Consider the following 24,080-nt stretch of genomic DNA (forward strand, 5'->3'; position numbering starts at 1 on the left):
TAAAACATCTTTTGGCTGTAATTGTTTCATATTAATATATATTTGTATATGCCATTTAAAAATCTTTTGTGTTAATAGGATCATACAATTTCGAAAAAAAAATATGGTTGAAGTTAATATTTTCTTTGTAGGAGTTGATTTCTTTGCAGACAATAAATATCTATTCTTTCCTTTTGAGGTGACCATATCTAATTCAACAATTGGATTTGCATTTACTAATATGCTTAATAACATTTTTGGGGGTAAGAATTATCATTCTTATTACAGAATTGCTGTCATACAGACAAAAACTTAAAATACATTTTTTTCAAATTTCAAACAGTTATAAAAGCAGAATAATGAAATAATATTTTGCTATTAGCAGTCAGTTTGGTTCTATTTGGTAAAATTAAAATAAATCGAAAACGTCGCAAATGTATTATTGACTTGCAAGTCAATAATTCAACCTCAGTTGAATATGTATTCATGTTACCCTAACTTGACCTTTAGCTAAAGGTGGGTACCCATGCCCTAAGCATGTCCAGTTATTAAAAAGAAAAGAATGTCAACTTTGAGGAGTGAAACAAGGGAGCCTCCATAAAAAACCCATTTCTTTGACAGATTCGGCCCACAAGAAATCATTCATATCCAACTCAACATGCTTCTCAGTCTATATTTATATCAGAGCAAATGACTATCAGCAGTCTTCAGAGGTCATCTTGATGGTTAATTAGATGGCGCCTAGTCAAAAATATGCACGGAATGCTGATACATTATAAGGAGTCCATGCATTGTTAACGGTTTCTTTTGGAATTTTTGTAATGTTTTTAAGCATATTGTGAATCAAATATGATAATTTAAGTCAAATCGGTGATCATGAATTTGACAGCTTAAATATTCAATAACCAATGAAAAATATGGAGTGTTTACACTTACCATTTCTGTATTTCACAGTTAGGTTTGCATGAGTGGTTGACAAATCTACCAATGTTGCCCATTCTATACCCGTCTATCATGGCACCACTGTCTAGATTTAGACAATAATGATGTCGTTCCTGAGAATAGTTTTCTGTCATTCTTCTCTTAAATTCCAGCTCACTCACAACCTCTCCAAGGTATTCCAGAATAAACTGACCTGAAAAATAAACATTATAGTACTTGAGTTAATGTTTTGTATATATTGATTTTTAATTTGAGCTTTTACTTATAAATTCTCAAACATTTCTGACTTTATTTCCAAGTATACACAACCACTTTCAGTTCAAGAAGTAAGTACTGAAGTTTGCATGAATCGGGCACTGGCATAACTGTCAGTGTAAGCAGAATCTACAAAATCCTTTCAAATTTCATATTGTATGCTTTACCTCATATGTGTACTTTTCTTGATCTAAACCATATTTTTCGCTTTTAGCCTAACCGAATACGCATGACACGTTTTGGTAAATGTTGAGCCAATAATTCAATTTGCTAATAAATAATGTGTGCTTGAAACAAGTTTTGTTTGTAGTCTTTTGTATGAACACAATAACAACCAAGTTGCTTGAACATGTTAATGTAAATGATTCTCCCTCTCAATACCAAAATGTTCTCATCCTGAATATGCATTTAATTTGCCACTGGAATTAACCATGCTTGATTCTAATATTATGTCAAACTCATTTACATCTTTTCAATAATAGATGACATCACAAAACCACACAATAAAAGATATAAAAAAGTTGTGCACATTGATAAAGTTAGGGAGGAAACATCATAATTTACAATATCAAGAGTGATATACACAACTTACCAGCAGTTAATTTCTCTGATACCCTAACTCCACAGCCTCTGTCAGCAGTAATGAACACATCCAAACCTCCAGCCCAATCATGTTTCTGTATCCTCTGGTTGGCACATTGGTCATCACATGGACAAGCTGATGGTGAACATTCTGTGAAAACTAACCTGGAATAAAATAATAATTCTATTATAATATACTCCTTAAATTTATTAAACTTCATAAAGGGTTAGCTGGAACCCAGTGTCCATTTATCAGTAAAATACAGAAAAATATAATAAAAAAAAAAATTCTTCACATGCTTTTTCTTAATCTTGAAGAAGCTTCTGTCCTAGTTTCATAACATTCAATAACGTTATTGATGTCTAAAATAAATGGGGAATGTGTCCATGGGACACAGATGATGCCCCCGCTTGCATATAATGTTATAAAGGGACATAACTCAAGAACTGTAAAAGTGACACTACCCAAATTTTTACTTGATCTGAGTTTTGTGGTAATAAGCATTGTTTATACATTTCATAACATTTGGTCGAGGCAAACTTAAGTTAGAGAACGGAAACGAAAAATTTTGCAAAATTTTGCAATTTTTCCATTTGTAAAGGGGCATAACTCTAGAACGGTAAAAGTGACGCCACCAAAATTCAAACTTGATCTGTGTTTTGTGGTAATAAGCATTGTGTATAAGTTTCATAACATTTGGTTGAGGCAAACTAAAGTTAGAGAACGGAAACCAATTTTGGGACGTATGGACGGACGTACATACAGACAGATAAGGGTAAAACTTAATAACCCATCTGCTACGGCGGGGGCATAAAAATAATCCCAGACTGTATGTAAAAGTTAATTGCAAATAAAATGCTCCGCTGGGGCGCAGCTTGATACGACCACAGAGGTCGAACACTGAACAGTTGGGGCAAGTATGGACACAACATTCAAGCTTGATACAGCACTGAATTTGGATTGTAATTAAATATTTGACACAGCATAGGTTTCTGACACAGAATAAATGTGGTCTAAGAACTTAAAAATTTTTAATTTACCTATTCAAACCATATCATTATTATTTGCTTTTATGTATAAATCAGAAATAACCAATTAAAAAAAAGGAAAAAAAAATCCCCCCCCCAAATTTTTTGAACCCCCTTATGATTCATCACCCCAAACTCAATTCCAGCCTTCCCTTTGTGGTATGGTACCTAGCAGTACAATTTCAGAGAGATCCATACACTTGAACACAAGTTATTGTCTGGAAACTAAAAAAATGCTTGTTTTTTGGCCCCAAATTCCTCAACGTTTATGGCAATTACCCCAAAACTCAAACCCAGCTTTCCCTTTGTGATATGGAACCTTGCAGTACAATTTCATAAAGATCCATACACTTACACACAAGTTATTGTCCTGAAACTAGAAAATGCTTGTTTTTTTGCCCCTTTATGGCCCCTAATTCCTAAAATTTGAGGGAATTACCCCCAAAATCAATCCCAGCATTCCCTTTGTGGTATGGTACCTTGCAGTACAATTTCAGAGAGATCCATACACTTGAACACAAGTTGTTGTCTGGAAACTAGAAAAAATGCTTATTTTTGGCCCCTTATTCTTAACGTTTTAATTTGGGCAATAACCCCCAAACTCAATTCCAGCTTTCCCTTTGTGATATGGAACCTTGTAGTACAATTTCATAAAGATCCATACACTTACACACAAGTTATTGTCATGAAACTAGAAAAATGCTTGGTTTTTGCCCCTTTTTGGCCCCTAATTCCTAAAATTTTAAGGCAATTACCCCCAAAATCAATTCCAGCATTTCCGTTGTGATATGGAACCTTGTGGTACAATGTAAGAGAGATTCATACACTTACACACAAGTTATTGTCATGAAACTAGAAAAATGCTTGTTTTTTGCCCCTTTTTTGGCCCCTAATTCCTAAAATTTTGAGGCAATTACCCCCAAAATCAATCCCAGCATTCCCTTTGTGATATGTAACCTTGTGGTACAAAGTCAGAGAGATCCATACACTAACACACAAGTTATGTCTGGAAGTTACAAAAATGCTTATTTTTGGCCCCTAATTCCTTAACTGTTGGTACCATAACCCCCAAAATCGATCCCCACCTTCCTTTTGTGGTATTGAACCTTATGATTAAATTTCATAGAGATCCATTCACTTAAACTAAAGTTAGAGTGCGAAAACCAATGTGTCTTCGGACGACGACGACGCCAACGTCATACCAATATACGACCACAAAAAATTTTTGCGGTCGTATAAAAATGTGCTGCGCCTGGAGCAGCTGGATACGACCAAAGAGGTCGAACTCTGAACAGTTGGGGCAAGTATTGACACAATATTGTTGCGCAATACTTAGTAAATCTGTTTAAAAACTAAATATAATAATTTACACACCTTGTTTGGTGTGTATCTCCTGCCATATCAGTATTTGTAATTTTTGTTGTTTCTTTATATAGATCAGAAATAATTTATGTTAGAATCAGCTTAGCCAGTATTAGAAAAGTCTTGTTTTTGGCCCCTATTTGGCCTCTAGTTCCTTAACGATTAAAGCCACAACCCACAAAATCAACCCAAACCTTCTGTGTGTGGTATGGAACCTTGTGGTACAATTTCATAGAGATCCATTGACTAACATTTGCAATGTTAATTATGATAAAAAAGATGTGAAATTTGGTGTCCCCCAAGGATCTATTCTAGGTCTTCTACTATTTGTCTTATTTATAAATGACCTTCCCCTTTGCATTAAAAATTGTAAAACAGTCTTGTATGCTGATGATTCTACTCTTCATAAATCCGGGAAAAACAGAAAATTTACATGATGATGTACAAGAAGATTTATGCAGAGTTGAAGAATGGTGCAAAATGAATAATATGTTCATCAATACTAAAAAAACAAAATGTATGGTTACTGGAACAAGTCAGAAGTTACCGTAAATTGGGAAATTTTGGCGTCAGGATATTTTGGCAGTTTTCTCTCGAAAGGCATGTGTTTTATTTTGGTGTGTGTAATTTTGGTGCTTCGTCCAATTGTTATTTTTAATTTTAGTACAACAGTAGTGAGCAAGCTCATTCATATTTGTCTTTATTTACCCGTTTATTGACAACATATCATTGAATTTATCAAACGAGAAACACGACTTAGTTAACCTAATGAAGGAATCGGAATCGGATACGGATGCAATTGCAAATAATTCCGTATATTGTAGTTCAAAGCTTAAAGAAGTTATGAAATCAAATCTTAAACATTAAAATCACCTTTTAAATAGATTGTTTATTTTTAACAAATATCATATGAAATAAATTTTAATCATCTCTATTGCAGTACATGTTAATCTATTGACAATCAAGGATTTAAATTTTAATCCTTATGCCCCTGGCAGTACAAAAGTCATGTTAATTAATTGAAGATAAAGGATTACAAGGAGTTTTGATGTTCTAATTACCAATAACGGTGTCTAATCAGCAAAAGCCTGGCATATTTATGACGTGTGAATAAAAATTCATGCTATATTTTCTTAACAATTTCAGAAAATTGACAATTAAGTAAAAATTATATAGTGTTGTTGTCAAATTATACCAGGTATTTATTTGCAGAGATGTATAGAATTGTACGAAATATACGTTAGATATAATAACATCAAATATTTTCCTCAACAATTAACATTACGATATTGTCGTACCGGTACACGATTTTGGCGTTTCAATTTTTAGCGTTTGCTTTATTTTCGTGTATTTAATTTTGGCACTTTCATTGGAGGCACCAAATAAACCAAAATAAAACTACCACCAAAATAACCCAATTTACGGTATCAACTCAATCTTTTCAACCAAATTTACAAATAAATTCAGAAACACTACAAAATTCATCATGTGAAAAATTATTAGGTGTTAAAATTGACAACACACTTAGCTGGACAAATCAAATTGATCAAATTTGTGCTAGCATTTCATCAAGAATATACCTTCTTTCTAAATTGAAATTTTTAGATACTAATGCAGGGAAAGCATATTATAATGGGTATATTCTGCAGCTCATTGATTACTGCTGTATTGTTTGGGGAGAATGTAATAAACAGCTGCGCCATCAGCGCATGATACGCCCCTTGTCTCTTCAAAGAATAAGTTCAATAACTTCTCAATGTTATATCAGAAATTTATAAAAAAAAAAAATGGGAGGTTATCTTAATAGATATAAATCAGTCATCAAAGTTCAATGAAAGCTCAAAGCATTTTAAGGATATCGTCCGAAAACTTGAAAATCACCCCTTTTTTACGAATAACTAGGAAACGTAAAATCTAAAATTCATGAAAATCAAATTGGAGCTTACAACAATAGATAAAAACAATTTAACAAAGTTTCATGAAAACTGTTGTAAGCATTTTTGAGTTATTGTCCGAAAACTTGAAAATCCCCCTTTTTTTAATAAATAAAACCCCATAACTAGTAAACATAAAATCTGAAATTTATAAAAACTGAAAGGGAGCTTACGTCAATAGATATAAACATTTCACCAAAGTTTCAGGAAAACTGCTCAAAGCATTTTTGAGTTATTGTCCGAAAACTGGAAAATCCCCCTTTTTGTAATGAATAAAACCCCGTAACTCGAAAACGTGAAATCTAAAATTTATAAAAATCATAAGGGACCTCATGTCAATATATATAAACAATTCACCAAAGTTTCTTGCAATTTGGTGAAAGTGTTTTTAAGTTATTGTACGAAAACTTGAAAATCACCCTTTTTGTAATGAATAAAACCCCAAAACTCGGAAACGTAAAATCTAAAATTTATAAAAAAACGAAAGGGAGCTCACGTCAATAGATATGAACAATTCACCAAAGTTTCATTCAAATTGGTTAAAGCGTTTTTGAGTTAATGTCTGACATGTTGACGACGGACGGACTACGGTATACCATAATACGTCCCGCAAACGGGCGTATAAAAATGAAGGGATAATAAGAATATTAAAACTTCAAAAAAGAGCAGCAAGATTAATTCTTGATGCAGACCCTTTATCCCCATCAGCCCCCTTATCTAAAGAACTTGGATGGATGACAGTAGAAAATAGAATCAAATACCACAAATATTTACTGCTATATAAATGTATGCGGAAAGAAGTACCACAGTATCTACTTCAAAAGTTTCAACTTATATCTGTTAATAATCCTTATGCTTTAAGGAGTGTTACTCAAGGTAATTTGATAGTTCCTAAGCCAAAAACTGAACTGTTTAAAAAATCTTTTGCTTATTCTGGATCAGTTTTATGGAACGGACTACCATATGAAATGCTTAAAGTGCAAAACACTTTTTGTTTTAAACAAATTATAAAACTATACTTGAGGCAGTCCCAATATTCAGTCTTGAAATGATTGCAACTATTACTTTTTTAGAATGTATGATTTTGATTTGTATATAATATATATTTACTACATGCACTCTGTAACTGTTTTATATGTTCTAATGGTACATGTATACTTAACTATCATGACTATACGATTGTGAACTGACTATGTGTTAATATGTTGTATGTTTGCTTTTTTTCTCTTATTATTTTTTTACTTGTATTGTATATGAGGGCCTCAGGGAAGATTAGTAATTGTAACTAACTGTGTTTACCCTCTTTAAATAAAGAATTTATTATTATTATTATTATAATACTTATAAGTATTTGTCCGGAAACCAGAAAAACCTTGTTCCTCCCCCCTTTTGCCCCTCATTCCTGAACGGTTTGAGCCATAACCCCCAAAGTCAAACCCAACCTTCCCTTTGTGGTATGGCACCTTGTGTTTCAATTTCATAGAGATCCTATCACTAATACTTAAGTAATTGTCCATTAACCAGAAAAACCTTGTTTTTCCCCCTTTTTTTGCCCCTAATTCCTGAACGGTTTGGGCCATAACCCCCAAAGTCAATCCCAACCTTCCCTTTGTGGTATGGAACCTTGTGGTACAATTTCATAGAGATCCATACACTTATACACAAGTTATTGTCCGGAAACTAGAAAAATGCCTTTTTTGGCCCCTTTTTGACCGCCAATTCCTAAACAGTTGAGACCATAACCCCCAAAATCAATCCCAACCTTCCTTTTGTGCTGTTGAACCTTGTGGTTTAATTTCATAGAGATCCAATCACTTATACTAAAGTTAAATCCGGAAACCAAATGTCTTCGGAGGACGACGACGACATGATAGCAATATACGAACGCAAATTTTTTGCGGTCGTATAAAAACTAAGTCAAGCTATCAGTAAAATACTAAAATATCAAAAAGAAAATGTTATTTCAAATCTTTGCTTCAGACATTCATTATCTCTTAATCATAGAGAAGCAACTTCCAAAGTTTCATAAAATTCTAAAAAGTTTTGAAAAATTTACTGATGTCCAAAATACTTTAACCCAAGACTGTTTCTAAATTCTAACTGTAAAAAAGCCAAGTTTTTCCATCAGCAACACTAATAAATAGTTCCCAAGGTTATAGGATATTTTTATTTTTTCAAAAGATGCTAACATCTTAAAGAAAGATTCATTGTTAATGACTGTGTTAGTTACTCCCTCCATCATGTAAATGTGACATGTGTTAATCCCTATAAAATATTGTCTATGCTTGAATCTTGAAATATTGCAATTTCTAATCATTTTTATATATGGATACTTAATAAATACAATATCAATCATTTCATCATTAAAAAGTTTTGAGTTCATTGGATTTAAGGTGTTGGTTCACTTGACTCAGCCACATTTAATGTCAGAATACATACCTATTCAAACAATCATCTCCACAGCCTAATTCTTTTTCCGTTTGTGGTCTTTTACAATTACAAGGGTGTGGTTCGTACGGACATACAGGTTTGATATCAACATGAACATCTGAATAGATATCAACATAAAATTAACATTCATGTACATGTAATATGAAATTTTTGAAGTACAGTTATTTCATATATATAATCCTAGCACATGTTGCATATATTACAAAACTAAACTTAAGTCAATTAAGCATGAAATACACATCATAATTACATTATGTCAAAGAAAAATTATTATAAAAATATAACTGTTACATAGAAATAATGCAAAATTTAATAGAAATCACTGAAGCATAAAAAGTAAACAATATTGACCCAAAGTTAGTTGAACTTTATGCACTGTATGAGTGTATCATAGCAGTAAAATGTTCTGTGATAAACCACATTGGGTTTCCGAGGAATGGACTTAAAATGAAAAATTTAAAACAAAGTCCACCAACAGACTTGTAGATGGATAAGATTGACACTTTATGCCTCCTTCACTTTCCTATCAAGATATAAAAATATATATATGTTCAATCCATACATAAATTATTGTTGACCATATTTTATTCTTTCATTTATTTTTTAAATTTGGTATAAAAGGAATATAAACCATTTATATAAAAAATTTGACTAAAAACGATAAATAATTGTTGACTAAATCTTTATGCTGGAATTGATTTTTAAATTCATAAAAAGAACAGAAACCATTTATGTCAAAAATATGACTTAAATGACTTAAACAGCTGTACACGATTATATATGACTGATAACATTTTTTAATGATAAAACTGTTTTACATAAAAAGTGTAATAAAGATTTATTCATTTCACAACATAAAATAATAATCACTTCAGTGACTTCATACAATATATGTCAACCACATGTAGAGTTATACATAATTAAATACTAAATTGTCTTCTTATTCTCCATCTATTGACAAGTCTCTTCCTTGTGTAAACAAAAACAAATTCTTCCTTCTCACTATAAACTTCATTTTTATTTAAACATGATACATCCTTATTTACAAAGCTAATATTAATATGTTAATTTTCTAACCATGTTTTTTTGTTTGCCATATAAAATTACATGATATTAATAATACAAATTTCCTTACAGGTAAATTGTACAGATCACATTATCAGTTCGTATTTGTCAATATTCTCCATTTAATAAAACACTTCAAATTTCATGGTAGATTTACAAACAGTTTAAAGTAACAAAATTTAAATATTTAATTCCTTTTCTGAGACATTGCTTGGAGCAATATGATCTAAAACCACAAGATCTAAGTGGTAGTATTAAAATAATTTGAAGATGCAAGATTATATCGAAACATATAATTTACAAGTCATGATAAAGTTTAATTTTTTCCACAATGTTGTCAAATCTCTGAATCAGCATTTCTACTACTAACAGAGACGAAACTTATTTTTAGTAAATGAGAATAATTTATTTGATTCAACTTGAAATGTGTTTACATGTAAGTGTATTGTTATATAAACATAAAAGCAGACTTGATATAACTGAGAACTTTATTTCAGACTGTACCCAATAACATAGCTACAGTGGAATGTGATTTTCTTTAGTTCCTCATATTATTTATAGCTTTGTATACAAGTTGTTTTCAAAATTTAATCTACGATGAAAAGTGTTTCAAGACAGTGACGAGTTACAAAAAAGAGTTTGAACTTTTTTCCAGTTAATGAAAATAGCACTTGGCTACACCATTATTTAAAGAATACCTTATACCTTTGGTAAAAATTGATTGTTTTTTTGTCTTTGAAGCATTGGCTTTTAATTGTAAAAGAAATTGTTTTTGCTCATAAACTAGACATGTATTTATAAAAATATTACAGAATCAGACAAACTAATAAAAGTTTCATATCTATTCTGAGAATGCTTATTCATTAGCTTTTATAATACATTGCACCTGAATTTACTATAAAAAAAAATAATTATTCAAAATACAGTTGAAAATGTGTTGCTTTGTAATTTTTTCATGCCCTCCATTCTTTCAATGCCACTTTGCATAAACACAAGTTTTTATATGCTTTGATAAAACAGATTCCCTCAAGAATTTCTCCTGCAAACTTTCAACTTTCCCATAAATGCTTCAAAATCAGCATAAAACATGATTTGTGCTGATGACATTTTGATAACAGAATACTGACAGTGATATTGCCAAAAATTTTGCAAAAACCACAAATTTTCACACATCAACATCACATGTAAAGGAAATATAAGATTACCAATTATCAGATTACTCATTTTCCTTAACATTAAAATTGTTGACAGAGTTATGTAACTGCCTCATGATGTAATATTGTCCTTGTTTTACACACAAAGAAATGTAAGTAAAAAACTATTAACTGATATATCATTTCTGTGATGATTTTTCTTCTATACTGCTATCCAAATGCCACACAAGACCTTTTTGATGGTGAGAAAAACTTTGTAGTCTGGTATATAAAAGGGTAGATGTATTGACACCTCTATCTTTAACCCTATTTAAAGGAGCTAATCATTCTATTCAAAGGAGGGTAAAGAAAGCATAGCTACAGCTTCAGGAGTAACTATTTAGTCTTGACAACATTTAAGGGTTCATAACATTTAAATAGACCACATAGAAACAGAATTCCTCAAGAGTAAGGGCATGTATTGTGGTAGCTTGAAGAGTCAAACTGTATGAATTCTGTCAGATCCAACTGCTTATTTGGATATAGCCTGTTTGTACTGATGCGACGTAAAGCAATCATCGATTAATCAGATCCAAATGCCCTTCAAACAAGAGGTACTGGGAATAAAATCACAAAATGATGTCCTCCACACCCCTTGCAAAGTCCATAATTTGCTGAGGAACACATTTGAAAAATAATTTTGATGAAAAACAAAATAGGTCCACAATGGCATATGGTAAAGATTAGGGGTTTAGGAGAAATGGACACAAGTGTGTACTTCATTGTGCAGATATGACGAAGTCCATGTCTTCAGAGAGTAAACCATAAAGTCATTCAGTTGAAGAACTGAAATAGGAGGTGCAAAAGAACATCTGTAAGTAAGATTCTGTTAAAGTTTCACATATTTCTGTCAAGCAGTGTTGGAGCAGTTGTGGATACAAAATTGGAACTGAAGCTTGAACTTAAGGAATGGATGGACAGACTGCCCCATCACTATATACCCCCTGCATAAAAAAGCAGGGATTCATAAATCTTGCCCATCAAAGTAGCATGTAACCATGTTGGAATCACCATCGCAATAATCAAAGATAACCTGCATTTTATGGTTTACAGTAATGATGAAAAGAGTAAGGAGTGTTAAGTAATACTCAAGATGGATGCACTGCCAGTCAGTGACATCATATGTACTGGAATATTACAGGACATACAAGTATTTCCCTGAAGACCATCATTTACCTCCATGGAACTCATATTTTGTATCAACTTTAAAAAAAATTGAAACGAGATAGCTTGTTTATTAATGAAAGGTGCATTTCTATGCACTTAACTGTAAGTTTAAATGACTCATTTTCTTCCAATTACTTTGGCAACAATACAAAACAAAACCACTTTAGAATAACTTTTCCTACTCATCCGAATATCTCTACACACTACATTTAAATTTTTTACGAGATGTTAATAGGAAATGAAGTGGCTGATTGCCAGACAGAATGTTAATTGAAACAGGTGGCTTCAGACATGGCCTACCTCACTGAGATACTGATTTATTTACTCTTCTTATCATTATATACAATTTTATATCAATTTAATGTCAATTATAACAAGATGATAGGCTACACAATTTATAGCAATTTTATCAGTTTTTATAGTACATTTCTTCAGTTTCTGAAGCATATATTTTTTTTATATAAATAAAACAGAAATAAATCATGAAGTTTTAACACTGAAGGTAAAATTAATTTAGACACTAAAAAATTGAGTTAAAAACTTCAAAATTTATGTTTTAGAAAATGCAACAACTCTGCTCAGATAATCTCATCTATTGAATTTTGTCCAATCAGAGGTGATATGAAATCTTACCAGAGATTGTTTTAGATTCTTTTTTCACCTGTTATCGTTTAAATGGATTCGGAAACCTTACAAATATCGCAGGGACAACTATGTGTATACAGTATCACACAGAAGGTTTTGTGATACATATAGAATAATAGCATTTTTGTTTTTTGACAACTCACTTTATCAGCAAGAATATCAAGTGAGCCTGGTAGGGCAAACTTATATACGAGCTGCTGAAGTCAGCATCAAATAATAAAATACCATTTTTCATTTTAGCGGCAAATTGTCTTAACTGAATGTTTTTTTGGTTGAGAGTATGAAATCAAATGAAAAAACTATTTTTAAGCCTACAAAACGTTGTGATAGTTGTTCTTTTGTATGAATAAAGTCACATGCATTTCATTGATAAATTGATGCAGATTGATATGAACATGTGTTGTTGATTCACTTATACCTGCCGTCATTGCCTTATACTTTTTCGAGTATAAAGTCCTGTCCACAATCTTAGAAATATTAGGCAGTAAGATCAAAGGGAAAATATACAAATTGCCCATGAAGAAATATCACACTCAACAGGAACCATGCCATTTTTAACTAACAACAGGGTTAGAAATCCATTCCCGATTTTGATCAGAAGTTATGGTGTAATACCATTCCTCTTAAGTCTGATTCCTTTGAATTGGTGATTTTTCAGAGATGTCAACTTATTCCACCCCCCCCCCCCCCAAAAAAAAAATTTGTGGGCTTCAAGTGTAGAAAACGTCATTAAATCACCCAAAGTGGTAGACACATTTTAAGGGATGACAATGGCTAAATAAGGTAATTTTTAACTTAGTAAGACAGGAATATCATAGTACTGTCTAACTTACTATTCCTTATTTTCTTGTATTTTCCATACACATCTTCTTTTTTTGGTATCTGAAAAGGAGTAAAAACAGAATTACAAAATACTGTAGTGTTTACAAAAAAAACCAAAAAAAAACAAAGATCAACTTGTGTATCAGCTTTGATTAAACTTGAATTAAAAACATAGACAAACACACAAATTAATTCACAATCATACACAAGTTGTATTTTAGTTGACATATAGCCTCAACATTCCAAAAATTTGAATGTCTTGATAAAGGTAAGTTAAATATAATATAAAGCAACAGAAGTGCTTCACTATGTAGCACAGTCTAAGCAGTGAATATCATAGTCCTAGCTTTACAGCAAAAGCAAACAACCTAACATTCTATTTTTATTCATCTATCCATCAATATAAAAACACCATTATCTGTTTATAATTTCAGGAAGGTGCGATTTTTCCAAAATTTTCAGCTTTTTTACCATGAACACACCAATGATGCAAAGACAATTTTTTTTTTTTTACTTTTAACTAATTCTGAAATACCTAATAATTTGCATGTACTTTACTGGCAGTAACATGAAAAATGATTTACACTTTGTTTAAATAAGACATATTTCGTTGTGTAAATGACCACATACAACAAGCTTTACAATCAATTTAAACATTCAAAATTTCCTGAAAAATTAATTTTGAACATAATCAGAATGCGTCTATGTCTGATGTGTTCCTTTACAAAAGAAAATGTTCTTATACATAAAAATAGTTGAGAGAAATTTGACAAACATGACATAACAGAAGAGAATTTGAAGAGAATTTGTTTGAAAAAGTGGCTGTAGATAGGAAAGCGACAGTTTGTTGAAGCACTGGATTTACCAGGTCTTTAACATGTAGCCACCACATATCGTATGGTAGTAAGAAATCTGTCATCGCCTCACGACGATATTTGCCCACATGGAGCGGAGGTGACAGTAGACACCCAACCTTTTCTCTGTTTCTCTGTGAGCTTCCTGTCTTCTTCTTTGGTCTGCAAAAATAAAAATACAAAACGTTACATTTAACCTGAAAATGTCCTCTTTTAACTTAATTTTCGGAACAACCGTAAAAATAAAATTCACTATTTAGCAGTTTGACCTATATACTACATGTACTACCGGCTGTGAATGTCACATGTGTTGGTTTTCTATCACAATGAAAATCTAAAGTTATTTTTTTCTCTCAAATGAATACATTTGATCTACTATTGTTGCAGGTCAAATTGTGACAAATTTATAGATTGCTTCTCAATTATTAAATTAACTTTAAAGCTATCATAATGTTAACCTTCCTATACACAAAGAAAGATGTCAATAGATAACATTTGTAACATATGCTATATAACTTTTTCACACTTAGAAGCAGAATAAAATCACACCGTTGTTCATAGATGTGTCCTAGATATTTTAGATGACACCAATACAGTTCTATTTAAAGCAATGGTACCAATAATACTGATAATACTTCTAATCAAATCAAAACATTGCCATATATGCTGAAACCATAAAACACAAATGCCATATGCTGGAATTTAATAACATGAGAGTCATCTTAACAACCCCAAAAGACCCTTACTTGTCATTCTATAATTGCAACATCATGTTACAGAAGAAATGAAGTCCTCAATTTCCAATTAAAATCAATTTCCACTACTGCAGTTTTCTCTCAAATCAATAATAACAGCTTCAATTAAGTCCCTCAGAGATTTTACAATGTTTACATTAAATTCATCAAATAGCTAATATTAAATCTACAATTTAATTATGTGCAAAATTGGATCTTTATCAGCTAAAATTGTCAACATGTTACTCTGTCTCATCTGGAGCCCCGAATGTTAAATCAATTTAGGTAACATTTGTCAAGATTGGAAGGGTTTACATCAAAGCATAACATCCTATGATTATCTAGTAAAATAACAATTATTTGGACTGAGTCATTATCATCGCTAATTACTTCTGTAGTGATAAATATTTCATCAGCTCTGCATGGAAAGTAATCTTTGGTGAAAATAGATTGGCACTAATCATTCTAAAGAAATAACAATGACAAACTGACACATAAGATGATAGTTACAGCATTTAGAAAAGGAAAATGCCAATGAATTGTCTTAAATATTTACAACTGTCAAGGTTGTGCTTCTATCATGTACCCAGACAGAATCATACTGTCATACAGAAAAGATCTCTACATTACTTCATCAGTGTAAATAACACACTTTTATCATTAAGTTTGGTCTAAGTGTTAACTAATAATTGCCGATACTTGTCTAAATGACTAAAGGCACTAGTACTGTGGTCAACCACAACAAATTTGACAAAGGATTTACTTTTTATAAGCTATTTAAAGTCTTTTCTAGTAGAGGAGTAAAATCCCCTCTATTTTTCTAAACATCTTATCAATTTCAGATTACTTTTTACCAAAATATCAGATAAGAAATGTTGTGATTGATAAATCAACATCAAAAGTAAGACTAGGTGAGATTTTAATGATAACCTTCTTTACCCCTGGACATCATCATTCTATCTGGGATATATAATCCCTCTTACAAAACAAATGTCTTTCAGTTCAAATCTGTTAACCTTTCCCACAAACTTATACCAAAGATTTCTCTTTGTTCAAAATTCATGACCTCTATCAGTAAAAAGAAAATTAAGACTATTTTGACCTACTCAATGACCCTAACCTAAAGATCATATCTTGGACTTGACTATAGTTTGTTTTGTTGGGAAGTGAATAGCTCTGCACCCATATGCTCCATCAACAAGAGAAGTTATTCCCATTGTTACATTTCAAATAATTATTTTAAAGGGGACTCTATAGTTTGACACCTGCTGTTATAAATCTGTTGTACCTTTTCATTGAACTTATAAAATGTTGGTCATCTTATTATTTTTACTCAACTATTAAAGCTACATAATGAATGAAAGGAGACGTGGGGCAAGACAAAAAGGAAACAGCAACCCAACAACACAGAATGACCAAACTCAAGTCGTTTTAAAAATACAATTCAATATTAAGGCAGTTTAACAGATAAATATTTTTTCCTTCATTTTTTGCAATAATTTCTGAATTTACAGTATCTGGATTTACATGTAAACATGGAAGTTTGAACTTTTGACCTGGAAGAGATATCTAATGAAAAAATTCAATTTAAAAAATGATGTCATTCAACCAATTTAGAATTCATTTGTCACGCTAAATAAATATTTGATGTAAATCATGAATTTAATTGTATCCTAAAATTGATTAAGCAAATCTAAAATAAATTGGCTTTAAATTACAATATGTTTCTGTTTCAAAATAAAAGGAAATAATTGAAGTCTTCTACAATGAACAAAGCATGATAGAAATAGGATGCATGTAAATACACAAACAAAATCTTGACAATAAATGTAGGCACATGTATATATGATCATAGCGAGAGAAAAGCCATTAAATCCAGCATGAGCTCTGACAAATGAAATATGTGAAGGATATACAGTAGTAGCAAAGTTCCCAGTAAGAGCCTCACTAAATGACAATATAAAGTAGGGGATAAAATAAAACAGTAATCCTATAGTTGTTGAGGTTATCTATAAATTTGACATTGAATTTTAATTTCTTTTCATTTGAACACCAATGATATCAGGTTTCTATTTACACAGAAGGTGAATGATTAATATAATAGGAATATTGAGTACTTGCAAGGAGAGACAGCTAAATGAATTGACAAGTCTTTTCATATCTTAGCTTTATGGCTATTAAATTAGTAATATCATGGATACAATACAAACACATGTGATGTAATTGGAAAGGAACCAAAATACAAAGAGTGAAATACTTCACACTGGTTACTTTTTAATATGGAATGTCTTTGGTAAATATGTAAAAAGTGTGGTTCGTGAGGACATCAAAGATAACAGAAGCTATTGACAGAAGAGTTTATATTATACTGTCATACATTATTAATTTATTTTCTTTCTTCAAGATGAGGGATAATCTTACACAATTGTTTATGTATGCCTAAGATTCGCCCATTTTTGAATATTAGAAATTCATGTAATTAACCCTTGCATCCTGGAAGATAGCATGGCATTAGTGACATTACTGACCAGAAAATTCTTTAAACAAACATATATACACACACTAAAATATTCTTTATACCCCTTAACCTAGTATACATTTGATATAATGACATCAATAGCATTAACAAATTAACAATAAAAAAAAATTAACTACCACTGCATACAAATCTCACTTCTTAATAGTTTTCTTTTTGGAAGAACTATTTTAACCAGTATTGATTTGCTTTCAAACATGTAAAAAAGAAATGTTTTGGAATTTGGAGAGTAACAGCTTATTTACTTCAATATGTACCAAAGGGAAACACTCTTACAAGAATTCCTTCATCATCAAGCTTTCACTTCATCCTATGAGACCTTCTGTTCATTCAACAACTCAGTTAACACTCTCTTTATAGAGACCCTCATTTAATTGGCCATTAGATTAACCTTCTCTAACACAAACTGAGATAAGATGGAATTTGATGAGATTTTATTTGCCTGTCTGATACCATCAAAACAAACAAAACAAATCTGGTAGAAAAGCTATCACAACAAATTAGAATCTCCCCTGGCTCAGCATCTATCAAGTCTATATAGTTATCACAGTAATGTAATAGGCCTATAATTTCTCAATGTAATCACTGCTTAGTGTTTTCTGACATAACATTGATACAAGTGTGTACAATTGATAGTGTGATAAATCTTCCAGTGCAAATGTAATTAATGGCCTAACTACAGATGGTGAAACTAATGTGCACTTAGCTAATTACTTTCTGTATTCCTTAAAATTGAGAGGGTGGGCCAGATTACACAGTGTAAAAATATCATAAATGGCCAATCCTTATTTTAACTTATGTAATCCCTGCATTTTAACACAATTATGCACTTTCATTGCTTGGAGTGTCATCTTTCCGCTGATCATTTAAAGTTTTCTTACATTATTTTTCAAACATTAATTAAAAAGTACAGGTGCAAGTTACAAGAGTACACAGTTTTATCAAAGTTATGACACTGAATCAACAAAAAAACTATTTAAAATTGAATTAGATTACAGAGAAAAGTTTATTTAAGTAGAAAGTCAGTAGTAACCAAAAGAACTGATTGATATGTCTATGTGATATCCTGTATAATCTCCTTACAATGAGATAGTAAACCTCTCAAATTATAACCATTTTAAAATCTTATAAACACATTCCATTTGTGGTTTTCCCACAAACAAATTTTATGAGGGGTATCGATTGTTTGCTCAGGCGCATCATTTTAATAGGTAGACTTTTCAAATAATATGACAGCTTTCTCCTACCCATGTCCCTGGTCACCTGCCTTTCAACTAATTTCTAACAGAACAAAGAAATATATCTGAAAATTGAATGCCAAAAATGTCAATAAGGAATATTAAAATTCATTTAAAAGCATCATATTTGCCAAAGAATAATTGAAATTCAGCATCCATTTTCAAAAGCGTGTCAAAACATATGGCAGTTGGCCGTTAGCCTTAGCTTTCAAACTCAATAAAAAACAAGATGACAATAAATAGCCATGATCTGAAGGAAGAAAATCCTATAATTTAACTGTAACCTGATTCCAGTAAATTCAATTACAGCTGAACTGCAACAGTTTAAATAATCAATACAATAATGTCTTTCAGGTATCCATCAGCTAATGCCATATTAAATTAAATCAAATCGTTTTTCTTTTGTCTAATCAAGATATTGACCCACAATAATGTACGCTAATTTCCTTTTTCAGTTAGAATAATTTTGTCTTCCACAATCAATGTTCACCTTTTAATGCTGGTAATAAAAAACATCCCAGCAAATCCAATACTGTTGTTGATTGCACTTTAGAATCTACCATTATAGAAATGGAAATGAATGGAATTCCCAAATGAAACATAAAATGTTTCAACTTGATCATATTAACTTCCTCTTCTGAAAATTAAACAACTGTAAGCCAAGAAATAAAATTTTTACGAAGGATGTACATGCAAACATTCCTTATCTCAATATGAATAAAAGGAGATGTTGGGTTGCCAGTTTTTTGATAAATAAATTAATTAAAACAGATTTGTAATGGTCATCAAACAGTCTTCAACAATGGACGAGTGTCCAGAGATTATGAAAAGCTGTCAATATCCCACACATCATGTTAGCAACAGGCCCAACATCTAGGGCTTGTAAAATTACAATTTTAAATTAATAAACTGTTAACACAGATATATGTCTCGCCTTTTTGTAATTTTGATAATGCAAATGTTGAAATTAAAATAGCAATACTTTAACATGTAAGTTATGCAAATATTCAAAGTCAATGAACCATGACTGACTGTACATGGCTAAACATCTCCATGGAAATGAGATGTGCCAATGCTAATACAACTGCATACCAAATACCATTGGCTTATCATAAGTCGTTCCCTTTAAACAAACCTAAACACAAACATTAACTTGTAAACTATGTAAAAGTTTCAAAGTCAATGAACCATGATGAGGGGGTGGGGCTTTATAATCTCCATGGAAACAAGACTTGCAAATGTCAATAAATTTGCATACCAAATATCATTGACTTAACATTGGAGGTTCATCTTAAACTGATCTAATCACAAACTAATACATGTAAACTAAGCAAAAGTTTCAAAGTCAATAGACCATGACTGAGGGGGCGGGGCCAAATATTTTCCATGGAAATGAGATGTGCTAATGCATATACAACTGCATACCAAATATCATTGACCTACAACTAATGGTTCCCCTTGAACTGACCTAATCACAAACTAATACTGTGCTGACGCCGCTGCCACCACCTATGTCTCGCTTTTTGACTATGTCAAGGCGAATCAAAAATAAGACCAAAACATTAGTCTTGTCCTGAATCGCTCCATGCAATTGATTGAGGTTACATGTTCTAAGAAATAACAGATCATTCCCTTCCACAGAAGCTACATATAGTTTACCGAAAATTTAATAGACCTGCTTTTGCCGTTGGTGATGCAAGTATCAAGGGGAAAGCACTGTTTAGTGAACTTGAGCTAAACAGTAAACTCAGGCAATTACTTTTTTTTTAATTGTATGACATTTTGTTTTCCCAGGACCTTTTATAACATACTACCAGTGTATGGTATGGGTTGAGCTCTATGTTGAAAGTCTTACAGTCACCAGTAGTTGTTATTATCCTTGTCCTATAGTTTATCATGGATACTTGTCTCATTGGCAATCATACCACATCTCCTTATTTTCAACTGGGGGTATTAAAAATACGCAAGGGATGCTGATGTGGTATATATTATTTACCTGGAAAGTAACCAGGCTAAACTGTAAACAGCAAGTATAATATGAAATCATTATTTATAGACAGTACATTTGCATGGTCTACATTGTCTACTTTTCTTGTATATCAATACAAATCAAATTTTCAGTACTGTGAGTGAGAAAACTTCACTATGGGACCAAATCAAAAGTTCAATGAAGGATAAAAAACTTAATTGACATAGATATTTCCTGGACCCCCTTGTAAATTGATTTGGAAAATATTGATTAACAGGTATAGTCATATGCTTTGAGACATGTTTTTAAATGCATTTTAGCATGCAATATTATGAGTGTTGTTTCCTCAATAATGATTGATTTATTGTTAGTTCCTTAATGTCCAGTGGCAAATATTTTATGCCATGTTTAATAAGAGAACAAACTAACAACCCATACAATAGGTAGGTCCTGTAATAGGAGTTAAATTTTGATAGGTACAGAAATTTATACTTGCACAGGCCACCTACGGTCCCTCAGAGTTGTTGCAAGGGCTCTTAAAGGGAAGAGAGTGTGACTCTCTTTGAAAGAGGCAATAGATTTAACGTCCCCATTCTGACCATATGTGGCTGTAAATCTATACATCCCTGCCGCACAACCAAAGGGCTGCCCCACTTTGGTTTTTACTGCAGGTTGGAAGAAGACCAAGAGTGACCATATTTGAATTCACCCTTGAATTTATCAACAATGAAGAGTGTCTTCACTTTGTATTGACTGAGGGCATACCTGATTGAAAATATTGATGTGAATATGCTGATGCATCAAAGATACAACTAGCATTGTCATTTATTTTTTTACATACATTTGTACACTACAGTCAGTGTGGAACCTATATTTCTATGTGTCCACTATGGGCAATTGCATAGAGGTATGATGTGGTTTAATAGGTAAGTTGTTTAAAATTAAAGTAAGGACACATTTTAATTGTAAAATATATGGAAATATGAGTAGGTTATTTTTATATTGGCAATGGAGAGGTCACTGAATAAATGGGGAATATGCCCCTGCTTCCATATAACTTTATAAAATAAATGGGGAATGGACACAGATGATGTCCCTGCTTGCATATAATGTTATAAAGGGTAATAACTCAAGAACTGTAAAAGTGATGCTACCCAAATTTGTACTTGATCTTTGTTTTGTGGTAATTAGCATTGTGTATAAGTTTCATAACATTTGGTTGAGGCAAACTAAAGTTAGAGAACGGAAACCAATTTTGGGACGTACGGACGTATGGACGGACAAGGGTAAAACTTAATGCCCCCTCCGCTACGGCGGGGGCATAAAAAGTTCATAATAACTGTAATGTACATGAAATGATCTCTGTAAATTTAAATCTATATCCTAATCCTATATAATATTTATCATCCGTTCCAGAAACTTCCCAGTAATTCTATATAACTTTAACATTTTTTGTTTAACTTTGGTTTTTTCATCAATTGAGACTGTGTTGATCTGTAGTTTTACTGAGATTGAAATTTGCCATTTATTTATGATTCCAATGACAGAGGTACCATGATACTGTTCACTTTTAGAAATTTTCCGTTTTTAATGATCTTCAACTTCATATTTGAGTTTTCACTTAAACTGTTTTGATTTATAGAGCGCCACTGATGAGTCTTAAGTAGATGAAACATGCATCTGGCATACCCAATTATAAGCCTGGTATCTTTGAAGAGTTTTTCGCCCCCAAAAATGACTAGCCTTTATAATGTAGTACTTTTTATTTGCATGAAAGTTCCAAAACATTTAGGATCGAATTTATATATGTGTTTCTATAACCTGAAAAATCAATATAGGATCACAAAACTTGAAGCCAGTTTGACCCACACCTCCTAACTATGTGAACTTAGTTTTTTTATCCTACATCGATCTTTTGATGTTGTCCCTAAGTACATATATATAGACATTTCTATATAGCTGAAAACCCAATGCCCCAAAATTATTTGTATCACTTTTGATGTATAAATGGGTTTCAACTTGGTAGTATTCATGTCTTGGAATGTGCTGTAGACCATATTGCTGATTCAAGAAGTATGAGTTAAATACTTGATAATTATACATCTTATATTTTTCACATGCATTTGAAATGCATTCTCCATCTTTTAGATTTAGATTTAATGTGATTTATTGGCAAACAAACCACTCCTATGACTTAATTTCCTTCTTTACAAGAAAGGAAATAATCCTAGCATTTAACTTTTTAAGATCTCATATTACAGTTGTACAACATGCAATGACTAATTCCAGTTTTTACCACTTTTATAACTTTTTAATTTCATATTTAATTCTATTTAATTCATATTCCAACTAAGTCCATTGCAATATACAACAAATTGAATTTACATTTTTTTTTAAATTTAGTCTATCTGCTTTGGAAAAAGTCTGATGTGTCAATAACTTTTTGGTCCCAATTAAACCCAAATCTGGGTCATTAATTTCCATGTTTTCTATATGGAGTGCACTCTTATGTCCAAAAGCTCCAGCAAATACCACAAAAAATCTGTAAGAGCTATCCCAGAAAAACCACATTTTCCAAAGTCACTGATACGATGACTGAATCATTAAATAAGGGTCCCAGGACATTCTTCTTGTAACTCATAGTAGGACTCCCTTAGATGTACATACAAGTTACACGATGATCAAGTAGGACTCCTTTAAATATACATTTTTGTACCTACATACAGCAGGGTTCGACATTTACTTTTATACCAACTTGTCCAGTTGGGCAAGTGCCCTATTACTTTTACTTGTCCGAAAGTGAAATCTACATGCCCAAACTTTTACATGCTATTTTTGTGGTTGTAATGTAATACATGCAGACAGCTTGGAGTCAGATTTCTTTTTTTGAGGAATTCCACTGATAAAACTTGCCAGGGTTGATTGTTGTGCCATGATGGCAGCAACTAGACTTGACCACTGAGATACTATGAGGCATGCATTTATGAGCCGAGGAGGGAAGGAAAAGATCGACGAATATACGGGAATTGGATCATTTACATAGAGATACTCATTTCATAATAATTTATCTAAGAAATGCCATTTCAAAAAACCCTTCTTGATAAACTGAGAAATTTGTTAAAGTTTAATTTCATTTTCTCTTTCAAGCTTTTACGTTTTTCATCTTAGGGAAATACACATCCGATGTCAAATTCTAAAGTTAGAAAAACGAAAATAGACCTCCGCTTTCCATTGGTCGGTGGGAATAACACGTGCGTCGGAAACGCCAGAGTGGTGTCCCGATTGATAACGATAATGATGAAGCAACGCCGCGGCCGCCTGAT

The 24,080-nt window shown here is 31.9% G+C and overlaps 1 protein-coding gene across 2 annotated transcripts in view; it reads right to left on the bottom strand.

Moving 5' to 3' along the window:
* The window catches only part of LOC127734450 (histone-lysine N-methyltransferase ASH1L-like), a 52,692-nt gene that overhangs the window by 15,640 nt on the left and 12,972 nt on the right, over positions 1 to 24,080 (bottom strand). Inside the window, exons 6-10 of one of the 2 annotated variants that reach the window (XM_052244320.1) lie at positions 14,400 to 14,442; positions 13,438 to 13,486; positions 8,523 to 8,631; positions 1,769 to 1,923; positions 916 to 1,114 (exon numbers count right to left, since the gene is read on the bottom strand). In XM_052244320.1, coding sequence (XP_052100280.1) covers positions 916 to 1,114; positions 1,769 to 1,923; positions 8,523 to 8,631; positions 13,438 to 13,486; positions 14,400 to 14,442 — 555 coding nt within the window. Of the gene's footprint in view, positions 1 to 915; positions 1,115 to 1,768; positions 1,924 to 8,522; positions 8,632 to 13,437; positions 13,487 to 14,291; positions 14,443 to 24,080 lie in introns of both variants that reach the window. The other variant, XM_052244319.1, reaches the window with a different exon arrangement.

This window comes from Mytilus californianus, unplaced genomic scaffold (genome assembly GCF_021869535.1).
Source record: "Mytilus californianus isolate M0D057914Y unplaced genomic scaffold, xbMytCali1.0.p SCAF_3, whole genome shotgun sequence".
Taxonomy (NCBI): Eukaryota; Metazoa; Mollusca; class Bivalvia; order Mytilida; family Mytilidae; genus Mytilus; species Mytilus californianus.